General features: G+C 36.5%; 1 protein-coding gene across 1 annotated transcript in view; it reads right to left on the bottom strand.

Moving 5' to 3' along the window:
* The window catches only part of LOC107600467 (transcription initiation factor TFIID subunit 4-like), a 57,317-nt gene that overhangs the window by 18,867 nt on the left and 18,345 nt on the right, over positions 1-20,105 (bottom strand). Inside the window, exon 4 of the mRNA XM_016292377.1 lies at positions 11,179-11,301. Within this exon, the coding sequence (XP_016147863.1) occupies positions 11,179-11,301 (123 nt within the window). The remainder of the gene's footprint in view (positions 1-11,178; positions 11,302-20,105) is intronic.

Genomic DNA, 20,105 nt, shown 5'->3' with positions numbered 1-20,105 from the left:
AAACTAAATTAATGATTATAAAAAGGCAATAAACAAATACTATAAATATTATAATAATGTATAAATATTTCACCACCTAAAAATATATATTGCATATATTGTAATTTGAATTACAGTAATGAGTATGTGTGGGAGGGATGTGATTATAAAACTGTCATTTATGAATGTCAAATAGTAAAAAAATAAAAATAAATAAAAATGCTGCATTAATATACACTACTGTTTGGGATCACTATACAATCTTTATTTATATTTATTTAAAATGTTACAAAAAATTATATTTTAAATAAATGCTGTTCTTTTGAACTTTTTATTTATTGAAGAATCCTGAAAAATAAAAATCAAATCTCACGTCTGGTCTCAGCTCGTGTACGCAAGTTTTTGAGTTACCTGAACTTGCGCACAGCATCGTAAATACAGTGGAGAATTGTAGAATGACAGCATTTTGCTCATTTTTATTTTCCTGACCGTTAAAAACGAAGCTCATTAGTCGATCGTTAACCATTAAGATTAGAATGTCTTTTTCGTTGTTGTTTTGTACAGGGCTTTAGCTTTATATGCGCGAATAGCAGCGTAAACAAGACCGTGAGGATTCAATCGTCGCATCATGCACCTGCAGCGCTTCTGTGAAAGGAGAAAAACAGAAATTAAGTCTATAAAAGAAATAAAATCAATTTTAAAAGGTCTGCTGTAAAATCAGCGTGCAGCGCCCAAACAAACTTTTTTGCATATGTGGAGGATCTAACGGATATTAGAACATGACTGATGTATAAAGCCATGTTTAGGCTACATAATGAATAATAGTTATGCAAACAAATATTACAATTATGGCAAAAATATAAACATTTGGATTCTTGTGGTATGAGACATGCTCGAGCCCAATGCCGTTTCAGTTTCGCTTGACATTTGTATGCTGTTTATAATGAATGCCACTGTAGCCTAATTTGTGTTTTATTTGATAGTTTAATATATAATTTAATAACTACTTATTTTTTATTCTTGTTCTGTTCTGAATACCGTTAAATTTAAAATATTTGTTGTAGAGTGAGGGGAACTAAATAGGCTGTTTATATTGACCAGTATTTTAATATAGGCTACATATAAATTACATATATTAATGTAGCCTAATTGTTCGCAATTACAAGGTTAACGGGTGTTTTTGGAGTAAGATCAATTTCTCTTTCACGAGATTACTTCCTCTTTTTGGCCGGGTTTCGTTTCTCCGTGTCGTAAACTCTAGGGTCGAGGCTTCTAAACCGGGGTGTGTTTAGGGGCGTGATATTCAAATGACGATTGTTTTCTGATGCCACATTTATCAACGTGCGATCATTCGTACGATGAGATTGGCGGCATACCAATGTTTAATGAATCACACGTTAACTCTGTCGCAAGCTGATTTGTGCGCACGGATCTGCAGTTGTTTCTACGTTAGATTGATAAATAAGGCCCAATATGTGTTAATGCTAATCTCCGGTTCATAGCGGGATAGATGATGTATTCCCAGACAAGCGTGGGACGCTAGAGAGAATGTATCAGCAGGATATCCCATCATCCCTGACCAGCAGCTTCTAGTTTTGGCTCTAGTTGCTGTAGCGTCTCCATGGCAAAACTGCAGTGAAATTCATTCTTCAGAAACTTAATTATATCTAGATTAACAAGGGAGGTAATTAATTTCTTTAAAATGAGTATCTGAACCTCCCCTCAGGCTCAACTTTGTTGTCTTGGATTCTTGTGGTATGAGACATGCTCGAGCCCAATGCCGTTTCAGTTTCGCTTGACATTTGTATGCTGTTTATAATGAATGCCACTGTAGCCTAATTTGTGTTTTATTTGATAGTTTAATATATAATTTAATAACTACTTATTTTTTATTCTTGTTCTGTTCTGAATACCGTTAAATTTAAAATATTTGTTGTAGAGTGAGGGGAACTAAATAGGCTGTTTATATTGACCAGTATTTTAATATAGGCTACATATAAATTACATATATTAATGTAGCCTAATTGTTCGCAATTACAAGGTTAACGGGTGTTTTTGGAGTAAGATCAATTTCTCTTTCACGAGATTACTTCCTCTTTTTGGCCGGGTTTCGTTTCTCCGTGTCGTAAACTCTAGGGTCGAGGCTTCTAAACCGGGGTGTGTTTAGGGGCGTGATATTCAAATGACGATTGTTTTCTGATGCCACATTTATCAACGTGCGATCATTCGTACGATGAGATTGGCGGCATACCAATGTTTAATGAATCACACGTTAACTCTGTCGCAAGCTGATTTGTGCGCACGGATCTGCAGTTGTTTCTACGTTAGATTGATAAATAAGGCCCAATATGTGTTAATGCTAATCTCCGGTTCATAGCGGGATAGATGATGTATTCCCAGACAAGCGTGGGACGCTAGAGAGAATGTATCAGCAGGATATCCCATCATCCCTGACCAGCAGCTTCTAGTTTTGGCTCTAGTTGCTGTAGCGTCTCCATGGCAAAACTGCAGTGAAATTCATTCTTCAGAAACTTAATTATATCTAGATTAACAAGGGAGGTAATTAATTTCTTTAAAATGAGTATCTGAACCTCCCCTCAGGCTCAACTTTGTTGTCAAAACTGTACATTTAACCATTTTTCAGCACAAAGTTTCACTGGCATCAACATGGAGAAATATGGAAATATTCATCTGAAGACTTAATTATTAGTACAGATTTGTTCTTATGCATATATATATATATATATGCCTGACATTTATATTTAAATTTACACTCTTAAAAATAAAGTTTTCAAAAGGGTTTTTTTTCACAGCAATGCCATAGAATAACTTTTTTTGGGTTTCCAAAAAACTTTTCAGTGAACAGTTCCTAAAGGAACCATTTTTTTCTAAGAGTAAAGAACATATTAATAATCTAAAGAACATTTATCCACAATAAAGAACGTTTTGTGGAATGGAAAGATTCCATTGATGTTCAGGTTCTTCATGGAACCGAAGATGCCAATAAAGAACCCTTATTTAATTCATGATATGAAGCTCTTCTTCATCATACTGTACCAAAAATCAACAAGAGAGAAACTTCATCTCTCGAAATCTCTCGACCTTCCTGTTGCATGGCTTTCATCTTGGCACAATGCAAGATGCAAATATCTTATTAAACATGATGCAGTTGACCCATCCAAACGGGCGATCCTCCAGGCGGGATACAGAGCGCTATTGTCCGGACTTTTCCGTAGGCCAGTTCCCACACCACTCTACAGGACCACAGGGAAATCTGTGGCACTAAACGGCCTTTTCCTACGTGATGTATAGTGCTTTCAACTTCTCTCTTCCTCGCCGATCCCTCTTGGGCTGCACGGAAAACCACTAAGGGCGTTTTCTACGGATGTGAGGTGTTTTTAACAGAGCTGAACCTTCAAACCAGTGCAGCCCAGAAATGGAAACTAGACTAAATCTACCGCTTTGTGAACATGATTGGAAGTATGTATACAAAACAGTTTTTTCTTTCACCTAACCGGAATAGACGACTGGTGGCGGAGAGTTTGGGAAGTTTAAACACGTGACAGAAACGTCAGTGAATAAATCAGCGCTGATGGTTTTCATTTGGTACGATTATTCCTGAACATTGTTTATTTGAAGCTGACTGCTGGTTTACGGCTGATGGATTCACATGGATGGGGTGGGTGTGGTGCAGCTGGCAGGAACAAACTCATGCACTAAAAAACAATCAAGAAAAACCCATCAGAATGAAATGAGTCATGTAAGGAAGTTATCTGTGACCTGGTCTGACGTGGTCATTGTGTGTGGAAAGCCAACGCACAGACGTTACTTAATGGAGTCTCAGATCATTGACCCGCATGAACCCTCAGACGGATGTAAACCGCACACACGTGCCGACGCACTCTGTGTATGTTACCATTGAATTCTTGCAGTGACTCAAGTTAAAGAACCACATGCATTATCCGTCGTCGCTGTGCGTGAAATAGTAATTGTACTGTTGTTTGCAAAAGCCTCACAAACATTTGCAGACTGATGCAAACAAACACGTCAAACGTGAATCATGAGGTGGGATCAGATGTGACATCTTTCGATATGAATTTGTCTGGTTTTAATTTAAAATGAAGTTATGCTTTGTTCAGTTCTCTAAAAACAAGATGGCATGATCTGTATATATATATATATATTTACAGTATATATTGTTGTATTTGATATATATATTCACATATTTTAAGTGAGCTCCGATATAGAATTGTACATTTTACCATTTTTACAGTAATATACATTATGTGTATAGTATATATATATATATTGTAGATGTTTGAGTCATGTAAACAAACAAACAAATAAATAAATAAATAATCTTAGAATATACATACATATCTGATGTCCAATTTAGATTTGTAAATGCTTCAGACATTTATATAAATAAATACATAAATAATCAAGACTTTATTTATTGCCCTGATATTCTGCCTCCAATTGCAGACAAATCAGTGATGGCAATAAATTGCAATAGAAAAAGTATTTTAAGAAATTATGCTGCAAATTTTCTGAAAATATTCAAAATACTATAATAAAATAATTGTGACTGACCTTAAGATTTAATGAGTTGTTAAAAATGTTGGTGACCAAATTCGTTTATTATTATTATTATTATTACTATTTTATATCAGGGCTTAGTTTTTCTATTTCACACCTTTCTACAGAAAAATAATAATTTTTTGATGCATAATTTAATTTGAAACCTTTCTAGATTGAATTAAAACAAAACTATGACAACAATATATATTTATATCATTGGTTAATATCTATAAGGAAAAATACCAACTATATAAAAAAAATATATAAATAAAAAAAAGTTAATGGCAACTTAAGTTATTTCCTAAAACCATATGTTTTATTTCATTTAAAATGAGACAAAACTGTTCAAAAGAACATTTGAGACAAAAAAACTAAGTACATTTTATTTTTATTGAATAAACGCAGACTCTTGTGACCGTGTTCCTCCACCAGCCTTCAGAGGGGCTACGAAAGAGCTCGAGAAGCAGACGTCAAAGCACACACACACACACACACACACACACAGAGAAAGAGAGACAACACACCCGTGGCCTTCCTGTTTGTCTGGCTGAAAGATCTGCCTGCGTTTACTCAGGCTGGGAAAGATGGGAGGAGAAGAAAAAGACGAGCGCGAGCAGCCGAAGACACAGAAAGGCTGGATGGAAGGAAAGGCTGCTCACTCCAAGTTAGGATTGATTTACTTCATTAACCAAGATTACAAGTTTAACTTACAAACCAGAGGTCAAAAATTCTCATTAACAAGAGGACCGTGGAGAACCGCGGGGCTTGGAGACCATTCTTATTACTGACTACACATTTCAATCTGTCTTTGATGTTCATGTCTGCTTTTCTCTCTTTCTACCATCCAATTTTTTGGCAGGGAGGTTGATTTTAATTGTAGCTATAGAACAAGAGCAGAGTTTGCCTGTAAGCCTGCCTGCACATCTGTACTGAGAGCATTTTTAGTGATACTGGGCGCAGTCCATCGCCCCGGGCGCATTTTAATGGTTCCACCCCCCCTTTCATTCCCAGCTCGGATTGTTTTCCACGTGATTCCTGTTAATTTAGCTGGAGGAAAGGGCATCAGTTTTCCTTGTGCTTTTCCCCTCTCTTTCTCTCTCTCTCTCTCGCTCGCAGTCTTTCCCTACTTCTACCTTTTTTCTAATCTACAACCCTAAAAGAAAAAGGTGACACATTTACATAAAAAGGCGAATCAATCTTCCTGTTTTGCCCTGTTTTGGTGATCCTTCACTGCAATTTACTACACAGGAATAATTAGTGGTATTTGCTATGTCGAGTATCCCTATTACCATTTTAAAATGCGAATTAGTCATAAACTACCCCACCCAAACACCGTGCATCGCCCTAGTGACCACCCAGAATACACTAGAAACACCCTGGCAACCACCCAGAATACCCTAATAACACCCTGGCAACCACCCAAACACTTACCAATCACCCTGAATACCCTAGAAACACCCTGGCAACCACCCAAACACCCAGCGACCACCCTGAAAACCATAGAAACACCCTAGCAACCAGCCAAACACCTAGCAAAAACCTAGTGACCACCCATGATACCCTAGTAACACCCTGGAAATCACCCTGAAAACCCTAGCAACCAGCCAAATGCCTGGCAATGCCCTAGCAACCACCCATGATACCTTAGTAATACCCTGGAAATCACCCTGAAAACCCTAGCAACCAGCCAAATGCCTGGCAATGCCCTAGCAACCACCCATGATACCTTAGTAATACCCTGGAAATCACCCTGAAAACCCTAGAAACACCCTAGCAACCACCCAAACACCTAGCAACAACCTAGTGACCACCCATGATACCCTAGAAACATTCTGGCAACCACACAAACACCCAGCAACACCCAAGCAACCACTCAGAATACACTAAAAATACCCTGGCAACCACCCATAATACCCTAGTAACACCCTGGCAACCACCCAAACACCTACCAACCACCCTGAAAACCCTAGAAACATTCTGACTACCACACAAATACACAGCAACACCCTAGCAACCACCCATGATAACCTAGAAACACCCTGGTAACCATGTTAACACATAGCAATGTCCTACAACCACCCAGAATACCCTAGTAACACTCTAGCAACCACCCAAACAATGCCTTAGCAACCACCCAAAATACCCTAGAAATGGCTAGCATTATGGCATTGATTTTTGTACAGTAAACGACACTTACATTTTCATGAGAAAATACAAAAACCTAGTTGCAATTTCAGTTTTACTCTCCACTACTGGGTGACATTCAGAAATATTAATACTTACTTCAGTTTTACTTAAATTATGAAAATGTTCTTTAATAGTTTTATTTGCAGTTAACAACAACAACACTGGTTTCATTTCATTTTTCTGCATGCGCTTATAGAGGTGAACTCAAGTTGCTTTGAATAAAAACATGCAAAATAAATAAAAAAATGTAAATAAATTAATACAGTCATTATTTTGCTGTAATCAACTACAAAACCACACACGGATCCATAGAAGCATTACGAGCCAGGTCAAAGTGAAGCACATGCTCCTGCACCTGTGAATTTAACCGCACTTACTCACTCACTCAAACTCACTTACACGTTCTTTTTCTCTTTCTCGCTCCGTTTCGCGTCCCACACAGTGTCTTTGTGCTGAACTTCAAAGCTCAATGTGTGCGCTGAGAGCAAAAGGACAGAGTTTGTTACTGTGGCTCCTGCCTGCGCAATGACCCCAAGCGAGGGCCAGTTAGGGGCCCCTGTCTCCCTCTCTCTAATCTATCCCTCAAAGCGCTGTAAGGCCTCTTTGTTTGCGCTCTCCGGCTCAGGATGGAGACAGACTTTATGCTCAACATGGGCTATCAGGTTCAGCCCCACGGCGATCTGCTGCCTGGCCAGACGAGAGGAGAGGAGGGGTGAAGGAGGAAGAAGAAACACCCACAGCCGCCCCGCCACCAGCGCTACCTGATTTCAGTCACACACACACTCTGACGGGGCGTTTCAGGGTAATCCATAGGACAGAAACATCACAGTAGTTCACCCAAAAATTAAGAAATTCTCATGTCGATCCAAAACCGTACAACTTTCTTTCTTCTATGAAACATAAAAAGAGAAGTCATGAAGAATATTATAGTGACGAGATGCTACAAACTTCAAAAAGGAAGAAACTACCATTAAAGTATCATCACACCATCATGAATGACCCCAGTAATCTCACACGTGTTGCATAGTTTCACAAGAGATCTCAACAATGCGCACAATTTTGTCAAGACACCAAACTCAGACACTTCTCATCAAATTCTACCATATCAATTGCACATAACATGATGTATTTCTGCGTAAAACAGAATTTTCGGTAAAATAAAATTGGCAGGATCTAATTCACTCCTAAAAAAAGTTCCAATTAGATTTTGATGAAACATTAAGACGACAAACCAGTTCTCTTCATTTCTCACCAAATTCTCCCAGGATTAAATGCACTCTATAATCTAACTATATGGCAACTACTGACTCATTTGTGTATGTTTTTTAGTCATTTTAGGACAAACAACAGACAAACTTAAATAAAACATAACTGAAATCTCCATTAGGTCTCCTGAGTTCAGAAGGAGCAATGTCTGAGCAATAGCAATGTCTCAAGGGGAACAATGACAAACCCACAAGATTTAAACCAGCGCTGTTTTAGTAACATTTAAATACTATTATAGCTCGTTTTTATTCATTTTTTTAATTAGATTAATTTGATAGTTTTTCTGTTTATATTTAATTCTAATGTCATTTTAATTAATTTTAATTAAATTACTTTTTTTGTAATTTTATAGTATTTTAATAATATTTTAAATGAGTTTTTTTATTTAAATTTAAATTTTTTCTGTTTAGATTTAATTTTAATTAAATTTAAATTTGAATTAAATTACTTTTTTGTAATTATATAAATTATTAAATTAATAATTAATTATTTATTTAATTAAACTAAATGAAAATGAGAAATGTTTACTTGGCAAAATAAATGTAACTTCTTTTATATTTTATTTCAGCTAAATTTTATTTTGTTTCAAGTAAAGAATTTTTTTTCAGTTTTAGTTTTAGTTAACTATAATAATTCTGCTTTAAACCTCTCTTTCAGCATCTCTCTTATTGCTCCCTCTCAGTCTGGTGGCCGTTTCCAGACACTGAGAGGCTTTTGTTTGGGATTAACGTGGCAGAACAGAGTCCGGATACTCCGACAATCAGAGAACCGTGAGTGAAGCGGTGCAGCTCACCCTGAGCTCGCGCCCCACGGCACATTCGTGCGCAGATGAAATCTCTGCCGAGCCCCAGAGTGAAACTCAGAGAAGGCCGGAGTACAGCGGCGCTGCCGTAGCCCGCAGCCACTCCGTGACCCCCTTAGAAAAGTCACATTCACTTTGCTCTGGAGAAAGCAGTGAAAACGCCCCAGGGTGGCATGCTGCCCCAGCCGAAATGAAGAAATAAGGGGAGGTGAAAATAAAGTGAAAATAAGTTAAGATTCCTCCCTCTGTCTATCCTGCCTTTCTCTTCTCTTGTGAACATGAGAGGTGGTCAGATGGGCAGAAAAACACCCAACCATTAAAAAACAGAAACACACAAAACAGTCAAGACCCTTAGCCAATAGTACCATGGCACTGGTATCAGATGGTACTTAGATATACACTATGGTACTGAATAATTATTAAATTCAAAACGCCCTTAAGCTGTGACTACATTCACAATATACACTACTGTTCAAAAGTTTAGGGTCAATAACTTTAAAAAAAAATAATAATAATTCAGCAAAGACATTCAATTGATCAAAAGTGGCAGTAAAGACATTTATAATGTTACAAATGATTTCTATTTCAAATAAATGCAGTTCTTTTGAACTTTCTATTCATCAAAGAATCCTGAAAAATAAAACTTATCACGATTTCCACGAAAATATTCATCAGCGCAACTGTTTTCAACATTGATAATAATCAGAAATGTTTCTCGAGCAGCAAATCAGCATATTATTATGATTTCTGAAGATCATGTGACACTGAAGACTGGAGTAATGATGCTGAAAATTCAGCTTTGATCACAGGAATAAATTAAATTTTAACTGATATTCACATAGAAAACAGTTATTTTAAATTGTAATAATATTTCACTGTTTTTACTGTATTTTTGACTAAACAAATGCAGCCTTGCTGAGCAGAAGAGACGTTTTCATTAATGTCAAAGTAAAACATTCTGACCATCATGATTCACAAATGGTGTTTAATCTGATGCTAGTTTCATTAGGATCATAAAAATGTCAACCACAGTTCTGCCACATTACAGATTCACCTTCAAGATATAGGTGTAATTATACTTTAGGTGTATTTATACTGAAAACAAGTCTTTTTATCTGGTCATCTAACACAATGCTGCTTCTCAAGTATGTTTAGAAATTTTAATTAGAACACAAGACAAAAATTATGATTTTTGAAGTGATTTTTTTAGTATATTACCAATTTGCTGCACCAATGATGAATTAGATGTTGCATTAATACAAAAAAGAGGCAAGCACTTATGAAATCAATTATTCTGGGTTTCATACGAGTCATTATTTGATGACTGCAGAGATCAAAATTTTTAATTTGACATTGAACACTTTGTCTACAAAAGAGCGATGTTAATGCTGTAAACCAACAAACCCCATAAAAGCAGGGTATCTGTGTGTGTACATACACATTTCATGCTTCTTGTTGACAGTTACAATAAAGTAAAGGAGGTCAGGATGGTGTTCACAGAGCAGAAGTAATGCATTTATTTAGTTAGCCTGCTTTCACTGAGGTTGTGTTCACTGAAGACTTTGACCAAACACACACACACACACACACACACACGTCAACGAGCAGGTTTTTTAAATGACCAGCTGACATTCACAAAGTGCTTTTTTCCGGTTTATGGTATTCAAACATTAGTCAGAATCCGTCAGGGAATATGAAGAGGCCTTCTGATGGCAAGAGCAAAGCTAAACATTCACCAGATGCAGCTAAACCCAATGACTTCATGTACAACAGCATGTCGAGGAAATATAATAGTGGCGTTTCTTTATGTCTCCAGTGTGCGTGGCGTAATCCTGCGTAATGCAGAGCAGAGCTGGTAGCCATATGTGGAGCGGCACTGCGATCTGCATCAAAACAACACTGTAGCACGCTCACGGAGGACAGACGTGCAGTGCGTCCCCTTCACTGCTGTGGGAAACTGGACAAACACTGCAGGGGAAAACCCTCTGCCATTTATTTTTGCTCTGGAAAAAAGACTTACACTCGCTCACAATGCAACAAACGAACATCAAACCCTGCATCGACACCCGAGAGTATGACGTAAAATATCAAACAATCTCCATAATATCCAGTAAGGCTTGTCAATACAGCTAAAAAAAATACAAATAAAAAATAAAAAATATATATATATAAATTTTTGTCTTTTTTTTTTTCCTCGAACTGATTTTTTTCGGATTCTTTTCTATATATCATCTAACATATATCAACCAGTGCTTAATATCCATGCTTTAAAATAAGGTATCAAATCAAATAATACAATTTCATATCTCAGCTTGCAACCGTTCGCACTCATGTAATATGGTTCGGTGTAGAGAGGGTCGTACCTCAGTGCCTGTCGTTGTAGCTCCTGGCGAGTCCACTTTGCGTTTTTTCCGAGGGCCGATGGCGGCGAGTGCCGTCAGGTTGGCCTCTCGTTGTCTCATTTGGGCGAGTTCCTGCTGCTGCATCTGAAAACAGAAAAAAACATCATATTACAGACCAGGACATATGACAAATTGTGTCCAGTCATGATGAATTCAAAAGGTAATGCCACATCGCCCACACTCTGAAAATATCAGAGAAATGGATATTGTGGATAATCCTGTCAAGAAAATAGGGCCCAGCTAGAAAAAAGCTTGCGTTTCTATAAAAATCAAAGACAAATCGGCAATAAAACTGACAAAGATTGTATCATAAATTCTCCTTCTTGAGCTGAAATCACACTAAAGAAACAGTATTTTTAGTTTAGTTCAGCTAATGTGCATTCTAAAGTCTTGTGATGCTTAAGGTGATTGGCTGGTTTAATTTAAAGGCGGGGCTTTCTGTCCTACAATCACCATATTAAGCATTGCAATTTCTTCCATTTATTTCAGGCCTGCCTTCTTCTTTCTCATACTGCCATAGCACTCAAACGTTTGAGTTCAGTAAGCAGCACAACTGTGTTCAACATTGATAATAATCAGAAATGTTTCTTGAGCAGCAAATCAGCATATTATACTGATTTCTGAAGATCATGTGACACTGAAGACTGGAGGAATGATGCTGAAAATTCAGCTGCGCATCACAGCAATTCATTTAATTTTAGCAGATATTCACATAGAAAACAGCTATTTTAAATTGTGATAATATTTTTTAAATATTACTGTTTTTACAGCATTTTTGAGCGAATAAATCCAGCCTTAGTGAGCAGAAGAGACTTGTTTCAAAACATTAAAAAAAAATCTGAACTATTGAATGGTAGTGCAATTCTACAGTATTTCTAATGAATTTGCCGCATGTATGCATGAAATACCTGGATGACCTGCAATATTTGCTTTATGTGATGTGTATGTGATGTCAGTATTCTATCCCACAGTGCACTGCGGTCAACTTGAAAAACAAAACCTGTGAAAAATGAACCAGAAGCAACATTAGCCATTGCATTCTTGCCTCATTATTTGATCAGACTGACAAACTTGCATTAAAAAATGACCATGTATATAATAGCTAGATGACACTATCTGAATGCATAAACATGCATCCTAAAAATGTTATGTGGCAAAAATACAGTAGAAACATTAAGACATTGTATAATGTGCATTATTACACACAAAAATAGGCTGCACATACAATAAGCCTGGAGATTCTGTCATAATACAGATTCACCTTCCAGATAAAGGTGTGTTTGTATGATAATTAAACCCCTAAACAAATTAATCATGAATTTCGAGTCTATTTTTAGAGTGAATTAACTTTATATACTAGGTGAAAACAAGTCATCTTACACAGTGCTGCTTCTCAAGTGTGTTTAGAAATTATTACACGAACACAAGACAAAAATACTGATTTTTTTTTTTGCAATATTTTATCGATCTGCCGCACGAGTCAATTAGACTATTATTACATGCCAAACCAAGCAACTGTCTCAGCTGTGGCATGATATCACAGGAAGTGACATCATCATCTGCAAAAAACAAATGCCAAAATCAAATCAACACATCCATCAGTGTCTTCTACCGCAAACATCTTTAAAACGTAGTTGGTGTGTTTAGAGACATTTAGGTGTGAATATAAATGGGTGTGTGTGTTTGTGTGTGTGTGTGTGTGTGTGTGTGTGTGTGTGTGCGTGTGTGTGTGTGTGTGTGTGTGTGTGTGTGTGTGTGTGTGTGTCGGCTCACACGCTCTGATGTGATTTTTCACTTTGTGAAGTGTAAGAGGGCCCAGTGGCGCCTCAGGTAATGTCACGGTTTCCTGCGGGGCAGCCTCGCTCACAGACCCTTTCTGAGGACGTTTTGGAGCCTGAGGCCAGCGCACACACACACACACAAATGCACAGAGACATACACACAGACATACACAGCCACATATGGCCTCACACACACACGCGGCCATCACAGTCTGTCTGCAGTGAGGGAGTGAACCACCCTGTGCCCGCTGGTGTTAGAGAGAGACTGTGTGTGTGTTGCTAAACTGAATGAGGGCAATCAATGCAATCTTTCATGCAGTCAGTTCTGTGTGTGTGTAAGATCAGAGAGAACTGTGATGCTGCCCTCAAAATGGCATGTTAAAAAGATTGCTTTGGTTTTCAACAGCCATTGCAAACTGTGTCTGTAGACAGTGAGTCTGTGGTGTCAGATGCCCGGTGGGATGCTGCCTGTCAGCACAAAGGAAAGCACACGCATGTCCCTCTGTGGTGGCATTATGAAGACATGTTCATCTGTACCTGCAGCAACACCCTGAAAAACTACCTTTAGGCATCACTTTAGAGGAATAATTTCTTGTGAAACCATAAAACAGACACTTGTGATTATCAAGATCTTCTTTTCAGAAGAAACATCTCAGTTTGCTTTCTGTTCAATCTTATTGTTGTCTAGAAGATGCATTTGGAAGGACAGATAAACCATAAATGTAATGTCAAACACATAGTATGACTTTCTTTCCTCCATAAAACAGAAAATGAGATGTTTAGCAGAATGCTCATGTAGCTCTTTTCCATATAATGAAAGTGGAGGGTGATCGGAGGCTGATGAGCTCCATAAAAGTCAATAAAGTGCAATAAAATAGAATTTTCAAAGAGAAAATTCCTCACACCAAGCTATCATATCGCTTCAGAAGACTTGGAATTTAGTTGTACGGACCAAGGACTTGTACTTCAAAATAAATATTCAAAATACTACAAAATAAATATAAGTTTTATTATTAATAATAATAATAATAGTTAATAATAATATAAATTAAATATTTTATTTTACTCAGTAATAACAACAATTAAACCAATTAAGAATTATTACTATAGTAATAATACTATTGTACCATAAACAAGTTTATAATAATAATAATGTTATTATTATAAAAATTAAACCAATAAAGAAATATTACTATAGTAATACTAGTGTAGTGTAAAATAATCAAGTTCTTAATAATAATAGTTATTATTATTGTTATATTAATAATATTTAAATATTATTTTATTTTATTAAATTATAAAATTAAACCAATAAAGAAATTTCACTATAGTAATTACATAAAAAAATGATAGTTATTATTACTAAATATTATTTTTATTTTATTAACAGTCAGGAAATATGACTACAGTAATAATATCATTGGACTGTAAAAAATTAATAATTAAGTTTTAAATAATGATAAGAATAATTCTAAAATAAAACAATAATAGTTATTATTATTATTTAAATATTATTTTAATTTTATTAAATCACCAAAAAACAAGAACAAATGAATAAAGAAATATACTATCGTACTGTACAATAAAAAACATAAAAAAGTATTTAATAATAATAATTACTTATTAATTACTTAAATAATTAATAATACTTTTATGCAAGTGCATCCCTAGTATGGACTAAATGGTGCTTTTTTTGTGGTCACCATACGCCAGTCACAAGTTTGGATCAACATTAGGATGTTCATTTTTGGCTGAGCCGCCCCTTTAACGTTCAGTGGGCTGTTCACTAAGCGCTTTGACTCTCTACATCCCCACAGTCCTGATATCGCCGTACATATCAGCACATCCAGCAGACGCAGACCGCTGACCCCTGAGATAATCCTATTCCTCCAGCAGCCCGCGATGCCCCACTCAAGGACCGGAGCCGGCATGTCTGCGCAGCAGTTGGCACCAGACTCGGCGCCCGCTTCACGCCTGCAGCAACTGCCGGAGTCTCAGATTTATGGCGTTCTGATAAATGCGGGTCCCAGTGTGCCATCTGTGGTGCCAGCTCTCAGAGCCACCACCATTACAGACGAATCACCCACATGCACCAGAGAGAACGAGGGGGGGTTATATGTGTAGAGTTAGTTAACCGCCGCACTCATTACAGCGGACAAATTTAGAGAAATATTCATATGAATTATTTTGGCTAACTGCTAGTATATTCTCAGTGCTGCTTCAAAAATAAATGTTTAATAGTTGGCTGATTGTAGAAATGGTAATTGCTCTCAGCGCTAAGTAAAACTTACAGAAGTTTTGCATGTCGTAATTATGCTCATCACATAAGAATAATGAAGCGGAGACGCTGACACACAGAATTCACTGCTATCAGTGCAAAGAGATGTTTTTTTTCTTAAAACCTCAAGTTACTTATTTCCTTATTTCATCTTGTGTAACCTTTCAGCAAAGAACAGCATCAGAAACGATACGATAACCTTTAGCAGCCATTTACACACAAATCGCACCATCCTGTGGATGATCAATATCGTTACGTTTGGTTCTTTCAGACCTGAGAAGAGCGGCTGTTGCTCTTGTACACCAAGATTATTTACAAAGGTCAACACTAGGGCAACGGCAATGCAATCACATGTTAAAGACTGTAAAGCAAACTCACGGCAAATTGAAAATGTGTACAATTCATTGTTTCATAGAGTGTCTATCTATCTATCTATCTAGAACACAGATCCACATCTTCAGCTCACGTGTGTGTTTCACTTCACATAAAGCACATGCGAGTGAAGATTTGAGCTCTGTTTGTCATGATGGCCAAACCTGCCCGTACAGGACCTTCTGTTGTCTCTCCTCTCCCCCCACAGGCCACACACACACTCTCACAGACAGATGTCTGTGCCGGAGCGGAACGGGAAGATCGGGCTGGTTTGGAGTGGGCTTTCACTGGGCAACACTGAGGTTCAGTAACTCCGGAGTCTGGAACATAAAGGACCAGCAGGGGCAAAATCTGCCCTCTCATCCTCCTGCCCCAGGACACCGTGCAGTGCTACGCTCTTCTCTGAAGTGCCAAATTCCTCAAAAAAAAAAAAAAAAGTATAATATAATCCAAAAATAATAACATCTTAAAAAGAAAACAAGAAAAAAAAATTATTGAAAAATCATGTTTAATTGAAGAAAAAAATAAAAAAATCCACAAATAATATCTTAAATCAATAATAAAAAATAAAAAACAATGTTTTAATTGAAAAATAATGTTAAATTGAATTTTTTTCTTACAAAAAATACATGATTTCAATAAAAATGTTTAAAAGATCCACAAATATAGTAACAATTCCAAAAAATATTGACCTCTTAAATTAATAATAAAATAATGATATATAAATAATAATATAATTATAATAAAAATTATGATAGTTTATTTATTATTATTATTATTATTATATAGTAAAAAATAATTTATTAATAATTTATTTAAAAGTGTAACCTAGAGACGACAAAAAAAAATAAGTAATTCACCACTTCTGTGATGTCCCATATTTTTTAGGGAAACAGAATATTCAATGGGAAATAATGTAGGGCAGGGAATGGGCCGCGAAGCTAGACTTTTCTTCTTATATTAACTAACGTAGTCAACGATTAGCTCAGTGAATAATAATTTTAAAAAACATAGACCCGGCTAGAACAAGCGGAGTGATACAAAATTGTGAAAGGGCGTTCCTGTAGCGATACCAGTACAATATCTCACGGTTCTCAACCAATCAGATTTGAGAACCAGAACAAACTGTTGTATAAATATATATATATGTATATATATATATATATATATATATATATATGAATATATAGATATATAGATATCTAAAAGCAGAGACAAATACATTCTGATGAATGATTATGAAGACAAACATATTTTTCATTAGAATAACATGCACTGGTGAATCATTCATCCTAGAAATGAACTAAGGATGTCCATTTTGATTTTATGTTGTTTTTAAGTATCAGCATTTCACATGAGATATTTACAAAATCAGATAATTGCAGTTTCGGAAAAATAAAACATGGTTGTATTTCAAAAGCCAGACAATGAACTGAAAGGAAAAGTCATTCATTTTAGAAAATATATAGTTATTTTTTAAAACAAATTATAATTTTAGCAATTTTGAGCAGTTATTGAGCAGATCCGGTTAGAGTCATCATGTCCATTATCAGTTCATAATTGCAGTTTCGGAAAAATAAAACATGGTTGTATTTCAAAAGCCAGACAATGAACTGAAAGGAAAAGTCATTCATTTAGTTATTTTTTAAAACAAATTATAATTTTAGCAATTTTGAGCAGTTATTGAGCAGATCCGGTTAGAGTCATCATGTCCATTATCAGTTCACGGTAATGTGTAAATCATTGATCTCTCTGTGCACTGACCTCAGGGTCAAACAGGGCTTGACATGCTGACGCTGGGCAGAAAGACACTGAAGATCAAATACAGCAAAAGCACTGGCTTTTTAAAGCAGCTGCTGAAGTTTGGTCTTTGTGGAGAGATTTCTAGAGACCTGCAGTTCAAGCCAAACCCCAATTACACAAACGCCCCGGGCGTTATGAGGTCACTTCCTGCTCTTAAAGCACCATTCATATTCAACAGCGCCGTTTGACCTTGGCTGGTATCCATCTTTAATTATTGCTGGCGCTATTAACTTAGCAGCAGTGAAAACAATGGGAGCAATGCGCTGGCATGAGCAGAGAGCGCTTCACGTTATGATATGAAGTTGGAATAACGCATTCAAGCAACATCGTTTGCCTCCTGCGAGAGGAGATCATTAAAAACCCGCTTATCTAAGTAGAAAGTGTCACCCGTGCTTGGGCAAGCAGTCTTTTCCCCCTCTTAACCTCTTTTCCTTCTTCTGTAAGTAGCACGACGTCACCTTCGACTGATCAGCTGTAATTTGCATCGGTGGCAGATGAAGAGTCGAATGCGCACAGAAAGGACGGCGCCAATAATTTATTCATTCTCGACTCAAAAAGCAAAAGGATCTTCAGAGAAGGAGAGACTGCAGGCGCTGAAGTAGAGCCCTCTCGGAGCCCCGGGGTGTCGATGGTGTGCAAGTCCTTCTAATTAACAAGGTGAATCATGCTGCCGCTCTCTAATTAGCCAACACGACAATCTAATGGAAACATGCGGACGAGGTTTGCACACTCTCTCAAAACTCTCTCTCACTCTAGACCATCTTTCTTTCTCTCGCTCGGGCCTTTTCTGTTCGTCTTTTGCTCAAACGCTCGAGGGAGAGGAGAAATGAGAGGCAGAGGCCATGTGCACCATCTTGTTCCTCGAGCGGAGAGTGTAAAGGGTCAAGGGTCACGCTGTGTTTGCACTGGAAGCACCGAAGCTGCACGTCACCACACAGTGTTCACTAACCAGCTTGAGGCTACACTTAAACGGCAGAAACATGAAAATAAATCTAAACTAAAATCATGAAAACAGAATTGCATTGGTATACAAAAGATTTTGCAATAATGATTTTAGAGCAGCAAAATAATTGTACACATATTATTCATGAAATATGAGCACAAGGAATTTCTGTGAAATTTATTTTTTTAATTATTCGTATTAAATTGTCTAGAGTAAAAATTATAAATAAAATTATATCACCAGAATTTCACTGGCATTAAAAATTGACTTTATTTATTTATATTATATATTTACAAATATAGTTTATTTGATTTTTTTACCATTATTTTAGAAAAGCAAAATCATTTTATATATATTAAGCCTCATTCAAGAACCATTAGCAGAAGGAATTTCTTTGTAAATTGCTTGTAAAATCATTCTTACTGCATGTAAACTGTTGCATCAATGTGACGGGCAGACGTAGTATCAGTTTGAATCATACATAAACCATTCTTACATAAAGTGGTGCATAAATGTGATTTATGATTTACACTGAAATTCCTTCTACTTGTGTTTCATGAATGACGTTAGCTGCTGCATAAACATGGCTCGAAACAAATGATGACTGGAGGCCAGAAGCAACACAGTCTAGCTCTGATGTACTGTAAAGAAATTATATAACAAATGCCTTCTTAATATACAATATAATAATATATATATATATAATTCATCAAATTACAAGAACCTAATACTTTTATTCAGCAAGAACGCATTAAATTGATCAAAAGTGACAGTAAAGACATTTCTAATGTTACAAAAGATTTATATTTCAAATAAATGCTGTTCTTTTGAACTTTCTGTTCATCTGTGAATCCTGAAAAATAAAATGAATCGCGGTTTCCACAAATATATGAAGCAGCACAACTGTTTTCAACATTGATAATAATCAGAAATGTTTCTTAAGCAGCAGATCAGCATATTATACTGATTTCTGAAGATCATGTGACACTGAAGACTGGAGGAATGAAGCTGAAAATACAGCTGCACATCACAGAAATAAAATTACAGTTTAACAGATATTCACATAGAAAACAGTTATTTTAAATTGTAATAATATTTCACATTTTTTATGTATTTTTGATCAAATAAATGCAGCCGTGGTGAACAGAAGAGACTCTTTCAAAAACATTACCGACCCCAAACATTTGAACAACAGTCTATATCATTTTTAAATTCATAGCAATCTATTCACATATTATTTGTAAATGAAACTCACTTCATCTCAGACAGATGTGGAAAAACAAGTGGCTTAAAGTGTAGAGAAATGGCAGCATTTACTTAGTTATAGTGGCAGTAGTAGTTAGTGACAAAAAAAAGGAATCTGATGGAGTATATGTACCATAAATAAATGGTAATTTATTAATTACTCTCCCTTATTAATCTCTAAAGCTCAGCTGAATTGTCTGTGTGGTCAATAAACACATGGCTAGTCTGGAGTCTGGTTTTCTAACACTGTCCCTTTCATCTTTCTGTTCATTGTGTCCCATTTGCCTCTCTCTCTCTCTCTCTCGTTGTGTTTTTCTCTCTGTTACTCAGACCCATCATTTCATCCCCAAAAGAGTAGCTCTTCATTCCTGATCCCCCTGCTGCTAACATCCCAAGGAGATTCACGTACAAAGAGAAAGACCTCCTACAGGCGACCACACACACACGCACACACACACACACACAC

This window comes from Sinocyclocheilus grahami, unplaced genomic scaffold (genome assembly GCF_001515645.1).
Source record: "Sinocyclocheilus grahami isolate Dianchi unplaced genomic scaffold, SAMN03320097.WGS_v1.1 scaffold14.1, whole genome shotgun sequence".
Taxonomy (NCBI): domain Eukaryota; kingdom Metazoa; phylum Chordata; class Actinopteri; order Cypriniformes; family Cyprinidae; genus Sinocyclocheilus; species Sinocyclocheilus grahami.
The sequence above is the reverse complement of the archived record's forward strand: the minus strand, read 5'-3'. Positions and strand labels throughout refer to the sequence as shown.